The following is a 19,990-nucleotide window of genomic DNA, read 5'->3' as shown; positions in this document are numbered from 1 at the left end:
GGAGCAGAACCTCGCCAGGACTGAGGGTGGACGTTCTCTGCAATCAGGTTGCAGCACATGCAGCTATAGCGGACCTAGCTTTCACCTTACTAGCTCAGGCAGAGACATTCCCCTACTGTGGGCAGCTGCAGCTGGACGAGCTGGCTGAGGCTCTAGGCAATTACTAGCCCACGGCGCAGTCCATGCCACTGTGGCTTCCTAGCTGAAGACTGGAGCTAGCTCGGTGGAAATATCTCAGGCATATGCTGCAGTAACACCCCGGATTGCTGTGCAGACACACCCAGGGAGCTCAAATGCTCTGCCAGGAATGATGGGTCCTGCCGGTGGAGATGGAGTGTCTCAGTGCGCCACTGCATCTGGAATGGGCAGTGATGACAAGTGGACCCAGGGGATCAAACCCCGAACGTCATGTGGGCATATCCTGAGCAGGTCTCACACTCCCTGATGGCTGTCCAGGGGGCCTGCCTTTCTCTGACCCTGTGGAAACACCCGGCGAGTTGCCAGTAAAGTGGCACTGGATAACACTGGAATTGTATGTCCAATGAGACGGTCAGCCAGCGGTACCGTACACATCTGCAGCACCAGTTAATTTCACCACCAACCGGTGTTGCCTGTGTAACGCAGCCGGCACTAATACAGATGTGTGCGGGTGCCGGTTGGCGGGGATCTGGCAGGATGGTGTCTGTGATTCATTTTCTTTCACCTTGGCTCAGATCCAGTGAGAGGATGAAGCCCCATCTCTCACCTTCCTCTGTGTGGGAGCCACCTGGCTGTCGCACAGTCCTGCTCATCTCTGAGACAGCAGTCGGTCCCGGGTTTCACCTTTTGAAACCATTGCAGCTTAGGGCGGCACCTGACACCATTTATCCCGTTCACTTGTGGAACTCCAGCCAGGTTGGTGATGAGCAATAAAGCTGCTAGTTCTTTGCCTTACTATTTAGTCCTGGGGTGTTCATTCATGTCACTCGGGGTCTAGAGTGCAGTGCCTTGTAGGGCCCATCTGAACAATTCCTTCTTCTAGCTGCCCGTCCTTGCTGACAGCACCCATCTCCCCCTATCAAGCCTCTGTCAGTCCCTAGAATGACCAGGCCGAGACTGTAGTTGCATGAATGAGAAGAAAAGCTTTATTTGACGTATGGGCAGAGCACAGGAGAGCACTCAGACAAGGGGGAGGGAGGCAGAGGCGGAATAAAAAAGGCAGGAACACACTCACGAAGCCCAGTCCTACACAACCTTGGCAACAGTGCTACACATCTACAGCTACAGCACATCAAGTGGACTCTTCTTTCCTTTCTGTGACAATCTTTATCTCAATGGGTCCGCAATGTTCAGGACTGGGCCTACGGCGCGGTGTGCAGCTTTAGCGGACGGTCTGATGGACCTGTTCGCGGGAAGAAATCACTTTTCCATCTTGGACTTCCTCAACGATCGTGCGGACTTGTCGGGTGGTCAGGGATGCTACAAGGGAGAGAAAGAGCAAGGAAACTATCACTTGGGGAGAAGCAGCAGTAAGTGTGTTCTTATTAGGCATCCTTCAGAATCTTAAGCAAGTGAGGACACGCAGCAATGAATTTAGCAGTAATTTTAAAAGGAGTGAGTCCATGACTATAGCAATTAATTTCCCATTGAGCGAAACAGAACAGGCTGTATTGGACTGTGAAGGGGGGACGTGCTTCACACCAGATTTTGTAGGGAACAGGAATGAAAAGAAAGAGCTTATTGGGCAGAGCAGGTTGGAAAACGTTTTGTTTTTTTCACTGAAGACCTGAGAATTGAAAAGGTCTTGGCTGAAAATCAAAATAAGAAAGTTGCCTTGGAAAGCAGAATTTTTCTGTGAAAAATAAGAAGTTTGGTTTCTTTGTAAGGACTGGAATGGTGAGTGATTAGCCACGACTTTTTAGCCAAGACTTTTCTTACATTCAGGGCTAAGCTTCAAGTCACACAGTGGCTAACTGATCAGCTGTCCTAAGGATCTGATCTCCCTTGGGAGGTTTTATCTTAGCCAGTTTAGCTGCAGAATTGAATGTCACAAAATCCATATCTGATTTTCCATTTTACACAAATATTTATCTTCATCTCATCCATATTTCAAAGGAATCATTCCAAGTCATTCCAATTTTGTGCCTAACAAATCAGAGCCTATGGAAAGAAGGTTGCCTAAAATGTGAGGCTGAAATGTGCTATCATGTCAGACAAGACAAATTCTTACCATCTCGTGCAGAGGCGTACTGGGATGCAATGCTGCAAAAGGAGAAAAAAGAGAGAAAATTAGAACTATATACACCGAAGGAGAAGGGATGGTGCGATCAGAAAGGTACAGGCCACTAATGGGGAGAAATAATTATTCTGACAAAAATCTGATGGATTTCATTATTATGTCAACTGGCATGTCCCCATTGTCCTCTCCTTGAAATTTTCCAGAGTTACGATTTAAGCAGAACATTTAATCTTGGAAGGGCTTTTAAGGTGGGAAGGGATTTAGAATCATGATCTTAGCCTCTCAACACTTCTGTGACATTTGTTGTTGTTATTAACTACTTTCCCAGGGTCCGGCAATCGCTGAAGGGGTCATGAGTAGACCCCAAAAGTCCTGAAAGCTAGAGGTTTAACATAGCTAATAGACGATGCTACCTCTCCAAGTGTACAGTGGAAATGTTGTGTTACACTCCATAATTCAGACAATAAACACCTCCCAAGACATTGTTCACACTGAGGGTGGTAACAGGGGATAAATCATTGAGCTGGTCTTCAAGGCTACCTAGGAATCTTGACTATTTAGATCAAAATGAGCCTCTAAGAACACAGGCAAATCAGCTGTTTAGCTGTGTCACCATCAGCAAGCCCCGCCCCATGGCACCCTCTCTAATCAACGCCCGTTACTTACTGGGCATCCTCGCCCTCCAGCAGGCGGCGGTATGTGGCGATCTCTTGCTCCAGGCGTGTCTTGACGTCCACGAGAATCTTGTACTCGTGGTTCTGGCGCTCCATGTCGCATCGCAGCTCAGCCAGCTGTTCCTCCACGCTAGTGATCAGGGCCTGAAGCTGGGCCAACTGGGTGCCGTAGCGGGCTTCTGTCTCTGCCAACGTGCCTTCCAGAGCGGCTTTCTGAGAATGGAGAACAGAGAGGAAAGAATTCAGTGAGAGGGTGGCTCATCTCCGTGCCTGCCCTTGGGTGTGTCTCCCTGGGAAGCCGGTGCCATGGCCCGTACCATGCTGAGCTGGGACTGCAGCTCTATCTCCAGACCCTGGATCGTGCGTCTGAGTTCCGTGATCTCTGACTTGCCGCTCTGCAGCTGTTCCGTGTTCATGGCTACTTCCCGGTTCAGCTCTTCAGTCTGGAACGAGGGGAAACCACTTAGTTACTGCACTCACTGCGTGTGCAAAGCCCTGCCACCGGCATCAGTACGTGGCAAGTGCTTTTCTTCACCTTGGTGTAGAACCACTGCTCAGCCTCTTTCCGGTTCTTCTCTGCCAAGCTCTCATACTGCTCTCTCATGTCAGCCAGGATCTTGGTCAGGTCCACCCCAGGAGCCGCGTCCATCTCCACCGTGATCTCTCCACCCAGCTGGCTGCGTAGTATATTCATTTCCTGTGACAAGAGAGACATGTTGTGTTCATCTGCATCTCACCTGTGCAGGCTCCCTACAGTGCATCTAAGGAGGTTTTCCCACATTATGGCTTTTCCGACAAGCACTTATCTCTTACTGTGTGTCTGTTCAGCACCTTGAGGCTGTGACCCTAGCTGACACCTCCCTTAGGGTTGCCAGATGCTTCACAAAAAATCCCGAACATGGCAGGGAAAAAAATTGGTTGAGCAGAAAAAAAAAAGGGGGGGGGGCACCAAACTTGTTAAGCAAAAAAAAACAAAAAGAGGTTGCTGCACCTTTAAATTCCCCTGCTCCACCCCCTACCACCCAAACACGGAAGGGGAAAAATGTCCCCACCAGCCTTCCGTCCAGTATTTTCTGTTTGTTTTTTTTTTTTTACTGGGCAGAAGACGTGATTACCAGACTATCTGGGAGAAAACCGGACACCTGGCAACCCTACCTCCTGCATGACAACAAGGAAAAATAATGAAAATAACATCGTAAGACATCTCCTTTGTGGATTCAGCTGCTCCTGTCCAGAGACTAACTCCCAGACAACAGGTGGCTTCACCACCCAAGAGGCAGGTTTCTGTTGCTGTGTGTTGACCTGGCCCCATGGAAGCTACTGAAATGATTAGTGGTGCGTGAGTCTGACCTACACAGGCCATGCTCCGTCCAGAATGAATTATTCCCCACTTCTTTATCCCCGGATGCCCTACTATTTAGAAATAGCCTTGCTGATTGGCCTGACTGTCCTTGTACCTTAGCTACAGCTTCTAACCCCCCTCCTTTGTGCCTGGGGTCCTCACCTCCTCGTGGTTCTTCTTGAGGTAAGCCAGCTCCTCCTTCAGGTTTTCAATCTGCATCTCCAGGTCGGCTCTGGCCAGGGTCAGCTCGTCCAGGACCCTGCGCAGGCCATTGATGTCCGCCTCCACGCTCATGCGCAGGGCCAGCTCCGTCTCATACCTTGAAGCACAAAACGGGAGCTGCTGAGCTGCTGCCCTTTTCCCCTCCCCAGCCTTTCAGTGTCTGCCAAGGCTCTGTGCTATGTGGCACCCGGTGAGGGAGGTGCAGTGTCCAATGCCCCAGTCATGTCTCTGCTAAGACCAGTAACTTTACCAGGCAGCTTTGGCCCGTGTTCTGTATCCAGCTCCATGCTGAGGGCTCTCCTCCCATTAGATTACTCTAGCTCTTTTGCCCCAGGCCTGTGTGTTCCGAGTGATGTAAATTAGATCAAGGGTTAGATCCTCCTGGAAGCAAGACATTTCCCAAGCACTGTCAGGCGTTTGGTCTCTTATTGCTGGGCAGAAGGCACATTTGTATGAAATGCCTTGCTTGCTAATGGGCTTGCCTGCCTGTCTCGGTTGTCTCATTGGTAATGAAGAGGAAGCTCCCATTGTAATAGGCAGCAGGTTTAAAACAAACAAAAGGACGTTTTTCTGAACTCAGCGCACAGTCAACCTGTGGAACTCCTTGCCAGAAGACGTGGTGGAGGCTAGAACTTTAACAGGGTTCAAAAAAGAGCTAGATAGATTCATAGAGGTTAGGTCCATCAATGGCTATTAGCCAGGATGGGTAGGAATGGTGTCCCTAGCCTCTGTTTCTCTGAAAGTGGGAGACAGGGGAGGGATCACCTGTTGTGATCCCTCCCTCTGGGGCATCTGATATTGGCCATTGTTAGCGGACAGAATACTGGGCTAGATGGACCTTTGGTCTGACCCAGGATGGCCATTCTTATGTTCTTGGAGAGGAACTCGCCCTCTTTTCCAGTCGTGGTGCATGTGAGGAAGCTGGACACGCACAAAGAGATCCCCATACGGATCCCGTTCCCAGGGGAGCAGCACTTACTTGGTTCTGAAGTCATCGGCCGTCAGCCTAGCATTGTCAATCTGCAGGAGGATCCTGGCATTGTCGACAGTGGCAGCAAGGATCTGGGGAAAGAGCAACAGAGCAAGTGGGAAAGAAGCCTCAACAGCCTGTGGCTGATTGTGGGATCCAAGCAAGGGAAAATGCTTGGAGAAGGTCAGGCACAGCACTGAACTCCCTGTAGAGATGTTTCAGAGGGGTGGCCAGGTTAGTCTGTGAGAGTGCATCTACAGAGCAGGACTTAACTCGAAATAAGCGACGCAAATTGAGCTACGTCAATTGCATCGCTTATTTCAAAACTGAGAGCGACTACACAGCAGTGATTTCGAAATAGAGCACTCCCTCCGACTTCCCTTCCTCCTCGTACATTGAGGAAGTCCTCCAACATTGTTTCGAAATAACTGCCCCGGCAGTGTAGACACAAAATAAGTTATTTCGAAATAATGCTAGTTAATTTGAAATAATGTTGCAGTGTAAATGTACCCTTAGAGACCATCAAAACATGTCGATGGTATCATGAGCTTTTGTGGGTACAGCCCACTTCTTCAGATGAATGGAATTTAATGGGGCCAAGAACTTTCTGCTATTTATTTGGAACTTGGACCCCTTAAACTCCATTCATCTAAAAAAGTGGGTTGTGGCTTTCGCTCGTAGCACCATTGACATGTTTAGTTAGCCTCTAAGGTGCTGCAGGACTATTCGTTTGTTTAAGTTTTTCCTGTAGAAAGGGATTTACCTCGCTGTACATGGAGAAGGGCAGCTCTACTGAGTTAGACTAAGCAGTCTCCCTTTCCTGCTTATCCCTCAGGATGAATTGCAAAAGGCAGCAGGATAACATCTCAGTATGTGCAAGACCTGATAAGGTCACTGACTGTGTCATACCTCCAGGCATTTGCTGATCCCACAGAGTTCAAGAAAGATCTGACCCTCTTCCCCTCCCTGCCCCACCCCATGTACTGCTGTGTGCAATTGCCATACCAGGAATCCTGGGGGGAAGACGCACTAGTCATCCTCAGGAAACACCAGGTATCGGTGGCTGCCCCGAGCAATACTAGTAGTCGCACGTTGAGCTCGTGTATGGCAAAGCCTGTTCTGCAGTGAAGCTCATTCTCACTCGCTCCTAAGAGCAGGGTCCTTGCAGAAGATGAACAAAGTGTAGCGAGCAAGTGCTGATTATATGTGATTTTTGTGCTGCGTGCGCAGGCACAGAGAATCCACCCGATGGCTGCAGAGAGAGGAACTCCAAGCCAGGCACATCAGAGAGGTGCCAGTGAGAGGAAGGGGAAATAATGTGTCTGGTTTGCTCCTGCCCCTGCATTGCCGAGGCTGCTTCTGCTTCCCTCAGATTTCCCCTCTGTTTACTAATGACGGTTTGTAAACGAGCAGTAATGACAGAAGGGGAGGGAGAAAATCAACCTTGGGCTTTCCCCTGGAGAGGCAAAAGAAATTGCTCCAAATGCAACTGGTTTTGACATCATGGAACAAGTCAGGCCTCGCAGTGATCATTCCAGTAAGAAGGCTGGGGAATTAATTGATCTTTTCCTTTTTAACCCTCCACACTCAGCTTAGCACAAGGGAGCGAAAGGGGTATCCGTTGATTCTGTGACTACTGAGGATTTCCTGGCTTGCTACAGATGAGCTTGCTTAAGAGAGTATTCAAGCTACTGTCTTAGCAACACAGGTCACGGTCTGAGATTCCGCTGTGGCTACACTGCTCTTTACGTCTGGTTCATGAGAGAGTCAAATAGTAAGAAATCCAAGAGAGATTTGTTCTTTCTGGAGGACTGTAATTAAACAACTGAAGTTGATCAATTACTCCATCCTCATCTTTGACACCTGCACATGCGACATTCGGAAGGCCTGTGCTTCCTAGCATGTACGGTGAAAACGTCTCATTCAGTGCCCCTGTGCCAGGGTAATGAAAAGTCTCAGGCTTGAGACATCAGACTCTTTTAACAAGCGTGTCCTACCTTGCTCTTCAGGTCTTCAATTGTCCTGTAGTAGGGGCTGTAGTCACGGTCAGGACCGGGTCCCTGCTTCTTATACCACTCCTTGATCTTAATCTCCAGATCGGAATTGGCGTCCTCCAGGGCACGCACCTTGTCCAGGTAGGTAGCCAGGCGGTCGTTCAGGTTCTGCATCGTTTCCTTTTCACCCGCAGGGAGGATGCCATCACCACCACCAAAGCCGCACACAAAGCCACCTCCAAGGCCACTGCCCATGCCACTGCCCAGGCCACCAGCAAGGCCACCCCCATAGCCACCTCCAAAGCCACTGCAGTAGCTCCCACCATAGCCACCACCCATGCTGCTTCCTACCCCAGAGACATACTTAGAAGAGGAGACAGAATAGCCACCAGATCCCCCGTGGAGACTTGGGGCTCTGTATGGACCACCAAGATGCACGGAGGAAACCCGTGAGGAGCCACCTCCTAAGCCCCCTAAGCCTCCTACGCTCTTGAGGGATGTGGATGAGGAGTACTGCCTGACGCTGGTGGCCATGGTGAAAGGCAGTGGAGGATCGAAAGCCCAAAACAGTCACCCAGCTCAGCTACGAAAGAAGAAGAGTGCTGCTAACTTCCCCTGACTCGGAGGCTCCTTTTATACCTGCAACGGGGGGCGTTGCCGCTGCAAGGTCCTTGTTTCTCTCATACATTCCCCAGGGTTTTCATCACCCTCGAGTCTGAGCCAACTTCCAGAGTCATCGTTTTTCTCCTTGATCTGTTCATGCTTTTGTCACATACTCACTCAAAATGGTTTAGCTCACCCAGGCGCCCTTTACGTCTGCTTTGTGTTCCCCGGGGAAGGGTGAGGTGCAATCAGCATAGCAGGCTCATGGCTCAAGGCCACACTTTAACATACCTTTGCAATGTTACAGTGTTACAGCAGACAGACCGACTCCACCCGGCAGTTTCGCAGAGAGCGAATCCAGCTTACATCAAGTGGAAATATTTACAAATCTGGTTGTGAAAGTTGCTGTGGGAACAAATCCTCGATTTGGATCAGACCACAAGCACAAGCCCCCTGAAGTGGTTATCCACCACACAGGTAGAGACCAGGCCACAGTGAAAACTTCTCTCAGGCTGGCAGGACAAAAATACTGAAGCTCCACAGTCTGTTCCCACTGAGAATTTCTACCAATGTTGACTCAGTCAGAGATGGGCTTGGAAAGACGTAGATGAACGTCAGTCTGGCTACGTCCACATTACAGGGTTTTTGCGCCAAAACGGCTGTTTTGATGCAAAATCCTGTGGCGCATCCACACCTCAAGCGCATTTTTGTGAAAGTAAATTTACAGTAAATCAAAAGAACAGAGGGGGTTTTGTAGTGTAGGTTTCCCTGTGGCTCAGGGGATATGGCATTTGCCTAGGATACAGAGGATGGCAGGGTCTATCTTTGTCCCAGGAGCAGCCGAACTACCACCACAGGATATAAGGGTGGTCCTGCAGGTAGTTTGGTGGGGTGGGTTCCTGTGTGGCTTAGGGGATAGGGCATTTGTGGAGGGTGGTGGGTTCTAGCCCTGCTACCAGACTGCCAACACAGGATATAAGGGATGACCAAGAGGTGGGGTGGGTTTCCTTGTGGCTCAGGGGATAGGGTGCTCTTTCTATGAGGAATAACCCCTTTTTGCCCAAGAGTTCTTGCACAAAAAGGTGTGTGTGGACAGGCGACGGGGTTTTTGCGCAAAAAGAGCCAATCGAAAAAAAGCATAGGTGCTCTGCTGGCTGTTCTGCGAATAGTAATCGGAGCTTTCTTTCGAGAGAGCATCCATGCAGACTGGATGTTCTCTTGCACAAAAGCGCATCGCTTGTCCAATGCACTTTTGCAGTGTGGACATGCTCTTGCGCAAGATGATTTTGCGGAAGATCTCTTCCACAAAAAGCTTCTTGCGCAAGAAGCCCACAGGGTAGACGTAGGCACTGGTGCCCTTCTAAGGCAGAATCTAGTCCTCTGGGAGTGAATGTGCAACTGTGTTTTAAACTGATACAACGTTAGATTCCAGCTCTCCGGCCACATTGCATGCTGCTCCTTGGGGAGGTGAATGGACAGTTTTCCTTTGTATTTCTGTACAAATTTGCATTTCAGCTCATTTGCAATCACAAGGGACTGCTTTCCAGGCAAATTTAGCAAGGGAACTGGAGGTTATTTTAGAGAGTGGGATCGGTCCAGGGCGGTGTTTGCACTGGTACAAAGCACCTGGATGCTAAGCAGTCAGCGGGAAGCAGACAGTTTTGACAAAGCAGGGCAGGGCTGAAAGCCCATGTACTCATGAAGCAACAAAGCCATCTGAAAAGAGAGGAGCCACTCCTGTAATCTGCTATGAAGGGATTCTGGGTTGTGAGTATAACAACCGTACTGGGCAGCTAGTGGTGTGAAGAAGCAGCAGGAAAACCAGGCGAGGATCAGGGCGCTGTTTCCTTCTCTGCTCTGGTTTTACTTTGCCAGGAGGCTCTCTCCTGCCACTTGAGATAAAACAAATAACAGTGCAGGAGATGGTATCGGAGTGTTCCAACAAGAAGCACTTAGCAGATGTTATCTCCTCCCTCAGGTTAGATACAGAGGAGCAGCAAGAGAGCACATGACGGGGAACAGGGTTCTCTCCTGGGAAGGAAAATGAAATAATTACTTAGATGTTCTGGGACTCAGCAAGGAATCGCACAGTTCAGCGTAAGGGCCTGAGTGGTAGAAATGATGATGGACCAGGAACCTCTGCTTGAAATTGTTTGATTAGAAACAACTGGAGATGCCCTTTCCCTGGGGAGTGCAGTTCAGTGATACGCACAGCCTGGAGAAACGACTAGAAGACGCACCAGTTGCAAATCTCGAGCTAAAGGGCAGATCCTGAACAAAGTGGCTCAGTTACACGGAGGAAGTCTCAGGGAAAGGCAGGAATGGAAATGCCAGAGCTTTGCTCCACTTCTCAGTGCCAGGCCTCCGTGAAGAACTGCAGAGCTTGCCGGCCAGTAACATACCAAGGTGTGAGTACGGCATGTTGGTTTGGTGTCTGTCCAGGCTCCTATTTAGGGTCTGCTCATAGCAGCCCCTACACAACAGCTAAACTGTTCGCCTGATACAAACTGAGGCACACGTCTCAGCCGGCCCGTACTGTACAGCCCCGTCCCAGCTGGGCGGGCTCTGGCAGGAAATCTTCCCTCTTCTGAGAGCCACAGTTAAAAGGCACTGAAGGAAAACTTCCAAGTCGGGCAGTAAGCAAAACCATGACACGTGATTGGTGGGGGCGGCTCATTTTCATTCCCCCACACCCTCATCGACCAACCCATCCCCTGCCGTTAGGATTGGAGTGGAGGGGGAGGGAAATCATGTGGAAATGGAGAAGGAGGCTGTGGAACCAAAGTAGTTCTGTCTCTGGACCAGGAAGGAAACCGCTATTTTAGGCCTGATGCTTTTCCCCATCCCAGATAGGCTGGGGTCTTGCAAATTGTAAGGCCAGCTCTGTTCTTATCCTTTAGGACCTAGAATACACATGTTGGCCTAAGTCTGAACATTAAGGCCAAACACCAGATACTTAAGCGTACTTAGAACCCTGTCAGCTTCATTTAGCATGGAAACTCTAAGGCTCTGTGTACACTGCCAGCTTTTGTGGCAGCAAATATGCTAATGAGGGACTCATTAGCATAAGTCACGATCTCATTAGCATATTTTCTGCCCTTTCTTTTTGCGCAAGGGGGTTTTGCGCAAAAAGAAGCAGTGTAGCCACTTCCGTTTTGCACAGAAACACCCGTCTTGTGCAAGAGCCTTATGCCTCTCCGAATGTAGGGAGGTTGAGGGGGACTTCTCCAGTGGGGCAGTGGATAAGGCATAAGGCTCTTGCACAAAACAGGGTTTGTGCACAAAACCAGAAGCGGCTACACTGCTTCAACAGCAGAAAATATGCTAATGAGATCACGACTTATGCTAAGGAGTCCCTCATTAGCATATTTTCTGCCGCAAAAACTCGCAGTGTAGACGTAGCCTAACTGACTGGTTTTTAACCTTTCCTTTCTCTCCCCATCCCCTCCCTTTCTCTGCTATTTACTTGGAACTTGGACCCAGGGCCGGCTTTAGCAAGAGGGCCCCGTGCCCTAAATCCGGAAGTGTGCTGGCATGCCGGGCGTGCTGCGGGAGGGGGCCTCGGCCCCGGAGGAGCGTGGCGGCTTCTGTGCACCGCATGAGGGGTGAGTCAAGCGCAGGGATCTCCCTGCACTGCAGGAGCAGGAGTTGGCCCCTGGGTTTGGTGGGAAGGTGGGATTCTGCCCTGTAGCTGGAGATTTAAAGGGGCTGTGACTTTTGTGTGTGTGTGTGTGTGTGTGCTGGGTTTTTTTTTTTGGTCAACAAAATATCCTGGCTGCTGGGGCCGCGTCGAAATGGTTTGAATTGGGCCCCGCACTTCCTAAAGCCGGCCCTGCTTGGACCCCTTAAACTCCAGTCATCTGAAGAAGTGGGTTGTGCCCACGGAAGCTCATTTACATTTTTTGTTAGTCTCAAAGGTGTGGCAGGACTATTGGTTGTTTTTTAAGTGTTTTCTGTTAGGGTGTGTCTAGACTACATGGCTCCGTCGATGGAGCCATGTCGATGAGGCAGGACGACAAAGGGAAATGAAGCGATGATTTAAATTATCACCACTTCTTTTAAATCAAAACGGCCGCCGCGCTGTGCCGATCAGTTTTTTGTCGGTACAGAGCAGCAATCTAGACGGGGATCTGCTGACCCCAGAACCCTTTGTCGGCAGATCCTTTATGCTTCTTTTCACGACACACCCTTACAGACTCACTCGACTACCCCTCGGAAACGTCTTATCTTAATGCCACATCAGCCCTTTGGCTCTCAGCATGCTTCTTTTTTCTTCAAATGTTGAGGGGCTGTTTGCAGAACAGTAAGGGATAGCACCCTGAGGGTTCTTCCCCTATCAACATGCCCAGGACTTGACAAACCACAACGAAATCTACTCGCCAGCCCCGCACTGCGCATGTGCAAGACCCTCATTGCGCATGTGCGCGCTGCCGGTGAACGAGGCAACCAGCTGAAATCTACTCGCCACGGGTGAGTAGATTCACTGATTTGTCGAGCCCTGAACATGCCCTTCAACCGTATCTCCACCCAGGATCAACATGCCATAAAGAGCCTATCTGTCCCCTGCCTACTCCTTCCCTCCCTCTCTGACAGAGAGGGGCAACTGCCTGGCTCTTGCATCTCCGTTGCCCGTTGCAACATGCGCTGAAGAATCCCTGTCACTGCAGTGGGTGCGTGTGAACGATTCTCGGTGATTCACAGCTGTGAGTTCAATGAGTTCAGTTCAATGAGTTACTCCTCCGGTTCAGTGGCCTCCTCCAAAGGGAGGGGAAATGCACAGATCGACAATTATTTTGTCTTTGCTTGGGAGATAGGTGACATATCCGGCACCAACCAACCTCCAGATGAGAACTCCAGCTGTTCCCATTCATGTGCTGCAAATCTTTTGCCCTCGTAGTCATGGAACTGTCACTGTCAGTTACAGCGTAAGTTCTTCAGGGTGGGAAATGAGTCTTACTCTCTGCTTCTAAAGAGCAGCGCTCGTTTACCGCACTTACTTCAATAATACAAATGAAATGGTGACCAACCTTGAGTATAGGCATCTCCTTCAGCCCTCCTATACCTGCTTGTGTGACACAGCCGGACCCACTATAGAGGAGCGTTGCAGGGAAACCAGTGCTGTGTCTCCACACTGTTCCCCTTGTGACTGCGGAGCATGTCTACATGAGCAGCTCTTGCAAGGCCACCGAGAGCAGTGCATTGTGGGAGCTGTCCCACTGTGCAACTGGCCACAGGGTGCTTTGGGAAGGGTTTGCAATGCCGCATGGTGCAGGCGGCGTCACATGATGCAGGTTTCCCGATCCCATTGCTCCATGGTCATCCTGCTACCTCAGTGTTTCTTAAACTGAGTTCCGTGGTACATGGGTGTGCTGCAAGACAGTCAGAGACCAACAGAATTCAAAATGGCTGCAGGTACTACAGAGAGCTGGATGATATATTTGTAGGCAACCCCTACAAATCCACTCTGAAGACTTGGGTGGACAGCTCAGGAGTTCAGGGGCATCCGGCCGTGTACCAATCCAGGAGGAGGAAACTGTGGCTGAGCGTGCTAAAGAGGAGAGGGACTCAGAGCCAGAGGAGGACTTGGCATCCATAGAGGCTTGCAGCCAGGAGCTGTCTTGTACCCCCGAAGAGGCGAACCACTTGCAGCTCTCGGAGGCTGCGGCTGATGCACCTGGGAAGGGGGTTAGGAAGCAGCTTGCCAGGAGTGGGAGGGTTACAGAAAGGAGGCTGAGTTCGGTGTGATGCTGCTACCAGCAAAGGGTTAGTCAGACGGCAAACAAACGTTGATGCAATCTCTTACGTCTCGGTAACCTGCCTCTCAGTCCTCACCCAAAGCTTCGTGCAGCTGCTGGGCCACCCTTCTCAGAGCAAACGTAGTATTTGACCCCTGCCGTCTGACATTCCCTCCTCACTGGGCCATCACCAGGGGAGGGAGGGGACCATCGTTGCGCAAAGACAAACCATGTATGGAACCTGCAGTCAAGTAAACGACCTGCCTTCACTTCCCTGCTCACCCTAAGCAGTGAAACATCTTCCAGGCTGAACACAGGCTGCAGTAATGTGTGGCCATTAGTAAAACTTTCATCCCGCTCCCCCCCCCCCCCCCCCCCGTGCTCTCCCCAATTCACACCTGCCCAGATCACATAATGGCCAGGCGCACATGAAAATTCCTGCTCCCTGGCACCTTGCCTGGCTGCATCAAGGGATTTCCCTGTGAGTCTGCTGCAAGGGTTGCGCCTGCCCAGCTGCACCAAGGGATACCCCCACCCATGCCACAGCAAGGGCTGTCCTGGCCCTTTCCCCTACCCCTCTGCACATCACCAGCAGGCCTTCAAACGGCCAAAAACTCACTCCACAGTCATTCTGCACCTGCTCAGCCCGTTACTGAATTGCTCCTTGCTGCAGTCAAGGCTCCCTGGCTGTGTCTAGACTGGCAAGTTTTTCCGCAAAATCATCTGCTTTTGCGGAAAAACTTGCCAGCTGTCTACACTGGCCGCTTGAATTTCCACAAGACCACTGACAGTCTCATGTAAGATCGTCAGTGTTCTTGCAGAAATACTGTGCTGCTCCCGTTCGGGCAAAAGCCCTCTTGCACAAATCATTTGCGCAAGAGGGCCAGTGTAGACAGCACAGTGCTGTTTTGCTCAAAAAAGCCCCGATGGCTAAAATGGCGACCGGAGCTTTTTTGTGCAAAAGCGCGTCTAGATTGGCCACCGACACTTCTCTGCAAAAATGCTTTTAACAGAAAACGTTTCCGTTAAAAGCATTTCCGGAAAATCATGCCAGTGTAGACATAGCCCGTGTGTATGGCTTCATGAGCCATGGCATTAAGGGGTAGGCAGGGTCACCAAGGATCACAATGGGCATTTCCACTTTCCCCCCATGATCTTCAGGTCTGGGAAGAAAGTCCCCACATGCACCTTTCCAGACCGTCTTGGGTTAATGTCAGTGAAACGCGCATGGCGGTCCACACGTGCCTGCAGAACCATGGAGACATCCCTTGCAGTTAATGTATTCGGTGGTCTGGTGACAGAATTGGAGTGTGCGTGCCATCTATTGCCCCTCTGCAGTTTGGGAAGCCCGCCTGTGCAAAACCTCCACAATTTTCATACACGTTGCCCGGAGTTGTGGCCTTTTGGAGCAGGATGTGCCTGATGGCCCTGCACACTTCCACCAGCATGAGTCCAACGGTTAACTTTGCCACTCCGAAATGATTGGGGACCAAGTGAAAGCTCCCTGGAATCGCCACGTACTTCTCCACCTGCAGAGTGGCTCTCGCTTGCGTGTCCTTGCGCTGCACATAGTCCCCGGAAACAGGATTTCTTAGAATCATAGAATACTAGGGCTGGAAGAGACCTCAGGAGTCATCGAGTCCAGCCCCCTGCCCAAGGCAGGACCAATCCCAACTCAATCATCCCAGCCAGGGCTTTGTCAAGCTGGGACTTAAAAACCTCTAGGGATGGAGATTTCACCCCCTCCCCAGGGACCCCATCCCAGCGCTTCCCCATTCTCCTAGGGAAAGAGTTTTTCCTAGTTCTTCATCTGAAAATTCTGCAGCCACCGCTCATCATCCCAGGCTCGCACAATGATGGGATCCGACCGCTTGGTGCCGTTCCACTGTGGGCAGCACCTCTGTGAACGCCACAAGAAATTGTGAGTCATACAGACGCTGCTCAGACTCCTCCTCGTCACTTTGCAGCTTCCATCCCTAGACGCTTTTAAGTCTCAGCTTGAAAAGCCCTGGCCGGGTTGATTGAGTTGGGATTGGTCCTGCCTAGAGCAGGGGGCTGGACTTGATGACCTTCTGAGGTCTGTTCCAGCTCTATGGTTCTATGATTCGGGAGTGACTCGACGGCCACACGTGATGGGTTCATGAGACCTACCAGCATTTTAGTCAACAGCTGGGGATCCGTCCCCACCCGGCGAAGAGGCAGAGTGCGCAGCACAGAAGCCATTGAAAGATGGCACCAAAGGCAGGTGGAAGCACAAGGGTTCCTTGTGCAAAGTGATGCACGACGGGGCATTGGGACAGGACCCAGCCTGCCCCCATACTGCCCCCTCCCTAGGAACCCATCCCAGTGCTTCCCCACCCGCCTAGGGAAATAGTTTTTCCTAGTTCTTCACCCGAAAGTTTACCACCAACCTGTGGCCGAAGAGGAAGAGGCACTTTGGGACAGCTACCCAGACTGCACCTCTCCGAAAGGCGCTGCAAGTGGCACAAGTGTGGTCGCTGGCAGCGGACAGTGTGGCCACTCAACAGCGTTGTCGCGGCTGTACTCCATGAGCAACGCCGTAACTGCCAGCACTTTCCATCTGCCAGGGTAGACACGGCCAAAGAATCAGAACGTAGCCTCAATGGGGCCAGCAGCCTGGAGTCCTAGTGTGTTTATTTGTGGCATTTGTCTAGCAGAATATAGTCTGGGGGATTTCCCACCTCATTTTTCAGTGTCAATTTTCCACACTTGCAGAGAGCCCTCGCCGCTGAAATTCACCCCCACTGCAAAACAACCGAGCCTAGGACGACCACCCGGCTTAGAGCAAGGTTGAAGGACCTGACACTCCACTTGCTACGGGGTTTGGAAACTCTCCGGATCTGATCAGCTGGCTGGGTTTGCCCATGCAATCTGACCCTGACCAAGGCTGTTTGGGGCTACAGGGCACTGCAGTGCATAAGCTCCTGCTCGGGGGAGAATCTTACTTGCTTCTGATCTAGACTGTAGAAAGTTCGCCCAGGAACCTCCAGGCAGCGTCAGGCAAGTCCAGCTCACGCAATCTGCGGTCTCTGACTGGAGCCAGCATCAGCTGCTCATGAGGCAGTGGGTTATTAGGGACTAACCTGCCCACTGGGGAAGTTTCATCCTAACACCTTTCAGGTCGAGGGTGCTCATGCCCTGAAACAGATGGGTTCAGATCCCTTTCAAAAATCAGTGTTTTCTAATGCTTGGCACTATAATGCTGGGTTTTCTCGTTAATGTCCAGTCCTTTTGGAATCCCGCTAATTTCTTGGCCTCGGGGATAGTGAGTGGCATTGACTTCCACGGGCTAGTTGTGCCTTGTGTGGTAAAACACTTATACTAGATGTCGGTGGTACATAAACACACTCCAAGGCACCTTGAGTTAGTGTCCCAGGGCTGGGAACGGACAGGAAAGAGCATTTACCCGCTGAACCCCAAGCTCCTTCCAACCTGGCGCAAGCCTTTATCAGCATCTCACCTTCTGTGCTACTGTCCCCTGTGCATCACTGAGGTGCCCCTGCCTTGCCCTGCCCACAGGAATTCCTGTAGCTAGACGTTATGAGCCCTCCCGTGTTACGACAATCATTTTGCCTCCTGTTAAGGTGCGTTTGGGAACCTGTTTTATGGTGCCAGTGTCACGATCCCAACAACATCAGCCCGACATGCTCCAGCGGTTCCCACTCGTCCTTCGAGCAACTCTCGTTGCAGTTCCTCTCCGCATTTTGGGAACGCTCATCCCCTCGCTCCACTGGCTGGCTGCCCTCTCTGCACTCCCCAGCGTGCCTTGCATAATGGCCACACACCGGGAATTCCTCCCCAGGGGTGCAGAGACTCTCCCCTCCCTGCTCTCTGGGCCGTGCCCTGCAGGGCTTCTGGCTGCAGCTCCCAGCCTCACCTCAGCGCGCCACTGATTATTTGCAAGACTTCAAAAGGGGAAACGAGGCCACGCTGCCAGACAGGGGCCTGCGACGGTGCAATTAGCCTCTCGGAGCCTGACTCGCTCTCCGGGTTAGCTCAGCGCCTGGTTTCTGCTGCAGCACAGCCCATGGCTTCGGCCCCATCGCGGTCACTGTGGCTTGGCCTGTGGCGGCAGCGTCTCTGGAATCAGCTCCGGCTTTCTCTCCACACCTGGGCTCACCGTTGCAGGAAACAGCCCGTGGCCGGGTGAGAGGAATTTCAGTGCTGCTATCCTGGGCCAGTGTGGCGCACACACGGGTCTGTCTGGCCCAGCAGCCCAGAGAAGTCCAGAGCTCCATGTAGTCCAGTGTCCTGCCCCAGACTAATGTTCTACCTCATCCAGGGGGCTGTCTCAGTCGCCAATGCCATATACCCCAGATGTGGAAACCGTTTTCGTATTTAGCTAGAAGCCATCTTGTATAACAAAAACCATTTCAGCTTTCTGCTTCTGCACGTAGACCAGAGTGAACTTTCTGTTACCCCAGGACAGAGGCCTGCAAGACGAGCTATTGGACTGTGTTAATTGAGCTGATTAAGGGAGCCTTACTCCCTAGTACCTGCCCACCATCCTTGCTGATAAGGCTTCGCTTTTCTAAGTTTAATTGATGATTTCTGTAATTGGATATCCTGACAGATTTGTTTGGTTAAGGGTATAAAGATACTAGGTTTGATTGTATTAGCCAGCCTTACTGGGCCCGGCTCTGCTGGGGTCAGGTTTGGCTCACTTTGCCTTATTGATCAATAAAGCTGTTTGTTAGCTGCCAAAACAGAGGGAAGCCTTTGCTTCAACACAGAGAAAGCCATGATACCCCCCGCTCCCTGTGCATCTCAGGGTGTCATCTATACCAGTGTTTCTCAACCTTTTTTTATAAAGTACCCCTTTAAAAAAATTATACGGACACGCAGTACCTACAGTTTTCAGACACACCATTTTTTTCTACCATTGCCACACATTTGTTTAAACAACTTAATCGTAGCCGGGCGGGCAATGAAACTTTGGGGTGTAAAAGGTACAAAAATAATAAAACGCTGTAAACCTTAAAACAAAAAGTCAGTTTTCTCCACATTGCAGTTGTGTGGACGTACCCCCCAGACTTCTCTCGAGTACCCCTAAGGGTGCTTGTACCACTGGTTAAGAAACACTGATCTATACCACAGAGGGGCTTTCTGACCAATGGGTTGGGGTCTCAGACTCAATTTACCTTAGAGCCAGTGCCAGTCCTCCAATCCCCCTAGCACGCCAGTGGGCACCCCGTCCTGGCAGGGCTCTGGGGAGGGGGATCTGTGCATTCCCTCCCTCCCCACACATCCCCTGGCCCTACCTGCTGCCCCCAGACCATTTTAAACCCAGCGGTGGCCTCTGATGCCACCACCATAGAGCACTGAGGCTAGAGCGGCATCCAACTCCTCTCTCCACACAGCTGCTGCCACGTCCCTGTGGCCCGGGGAAGGTGTGTGCAGAGCCTCCCGCAGGCGTAAGCCGTGAAACAGTTCATTCATGTTGTGAAACTGCCCAGATATCAGTGATGCCAACTCTACTGCTTTGATCACAAGCCTCCTGATAATTGAGGCTTTTTTTTCCCCCTGGAAAGCCCCAGCCATGTTGCTGGAATTAAGCCAGATCTAGGAACTTCACTGCCTGATGCCTCATGCACCTCTGTCAACTGTGATTGCTCTGACTTAGTAGGTTATGCTTGGTTGCAGGTGTAGGGTATTAAAAGAGCATCTCAGCTGCCTCGTTCTTTTCTTTTTTTTTTTTTTTTTTAGGAAGACTTTAGGTCCCAAGGTTTATCGAGAAAAGGTAGAAAACGGGCCCTGAGTTCAGCCAAAGACCTCAAACCCCAGAGGCCAAATAAAAAGATCCCCAAGTGTATTGTATCTGAGTTCAGGAAGCCATGCTCTTTTGGGGGGTGAGGGAGCGCTTGAGTTTTGAGCTCTTGGGGCTAGCAATACAGGACATGCATGTTGATTGAGTCTCCCCCTGTGTCCAGGAGCCCGGACAGAGCCCAGGATCTTACAAAAGACCGGAAACGGAGTTGTCACCTTCACACCCCTAGGTCCTCACGCTGGGGAGCACCTCCTCCTCCTTTCCCCCGCAACCCCACACGTATAGCCGCACCTTTGCACTGGGATCCCGGCTGCCCCCGCCGGGGGTAACCAAAAGCAAAACCCCCCAGCCCCGCTCCACTGGCTGCAGAAGCCCCTCAGCTAGTGTGGTTCTCTGGCCTGTGCAGTTTACGTTGCAGTGGGAGGAGCCAGCACAGTCTCCCGG

General features: G+C 51.1%; 1 protein-coding gene and 1 long non-coding RNA gene across 3 annotated transcripts; one reads left to right on the top strand and one right to left on the bottom strand.

The window, feature by feature from the left end:
- Positions 1-1,101: 1,101 nt before the first annotated feature.
- Positions 1,102-8,046, bottom strand: LOC102453866 (keratin, type I cytoskeletal 14-like). Its single transcript, XM_006114298.4, has 8 exons — positions 7,424-8,046; positions 5,436-5,518; positions 4,397-4,553; positions 3,428-3,589; positions 3,210-3,335; positions 2,885-3,105; positions 2,210-2,241; positions 1,102-1,458 (listed from the first exon to the last, which is right to left on the bottom strand). The coding sequence occupies exons 1-8, from the start codon at positions 7,952-7,954 to the stop codon at positions 1,361-1,363; spliced, it is 1,410 nt and encodes a 469-aa protein (XP_006114360.1). The 5' UTR covers positions 7,955-8,046; the 3' UTR covers positions 1,102-1,360.
- Positions 8,047-8,159: 113 nt separating this feature from the next.
- LOC112544311 (uncharacterized) lies at positions 8,160-18,485 on the top strand. Of its 2 annotated transcripts, XR_012898025.1 has the most exons (3): positions 8,160-8,500; positions 10,185-11,628; positions 17,364-18,485. It is a non-coding gene; the product is annotated as an uncharacterized LOC112544311 (long non-coding RNA). The 2 variants fall into 2 exon arrangements; XR_003087646.2 differs by lacking the exon at positions 8,160-8,500 and having other exon boundaries at positions 8,508-11,628.
- Positions 18,486-19,990: the final 1,505 nt, after the last annotated feature.

The sequence above is a fragment of the Pelodiscus sinensis genome, chromosome 29 (genome assembly GCF_049634645.1).
Source record: "Pelodiscus sinensis isolate JC-2024 chromosome 29, ASM4963464v1, whole genome shotgun sequence".
NCBI classification, from domain to species: domain Eukaryota; kingdom Metazoa; phylum Chordata; order Testudines; family Trionychidae; genus Pelodiscus; species Pelodiscus sinensis.
Note: the sequence above shows the minus strand (reverse complement) of the source record. Positions and strands in the feature narration are given on the sequence as shown.

Excerpts from the sequence above, each read along its gene's own strand:
- LOC102453866 (XM_006114298.4), bottom strand. The coding sequence starts at position 7,954 with ATGGCCACCAGCGTCAGGCAGTACTCCTCATCCACATCCCTCAAGAGC. Across the intron at positions 3,106-3,209 it reads TGCAGTCCCAGCTCAGCATG|AAAGCCGCTCTGGAAGGCAC; the intron begins GTACGGGCCATG and ends CTCCATTCTCAG. Across the intron at positions 1,459-2,209 it reads GTACGCCTCTGCACGAGATG|CATCCCTGACCACCCGACAA; the intron begins GTAAGAATTTGT and ends TCTCCCTTGTAG.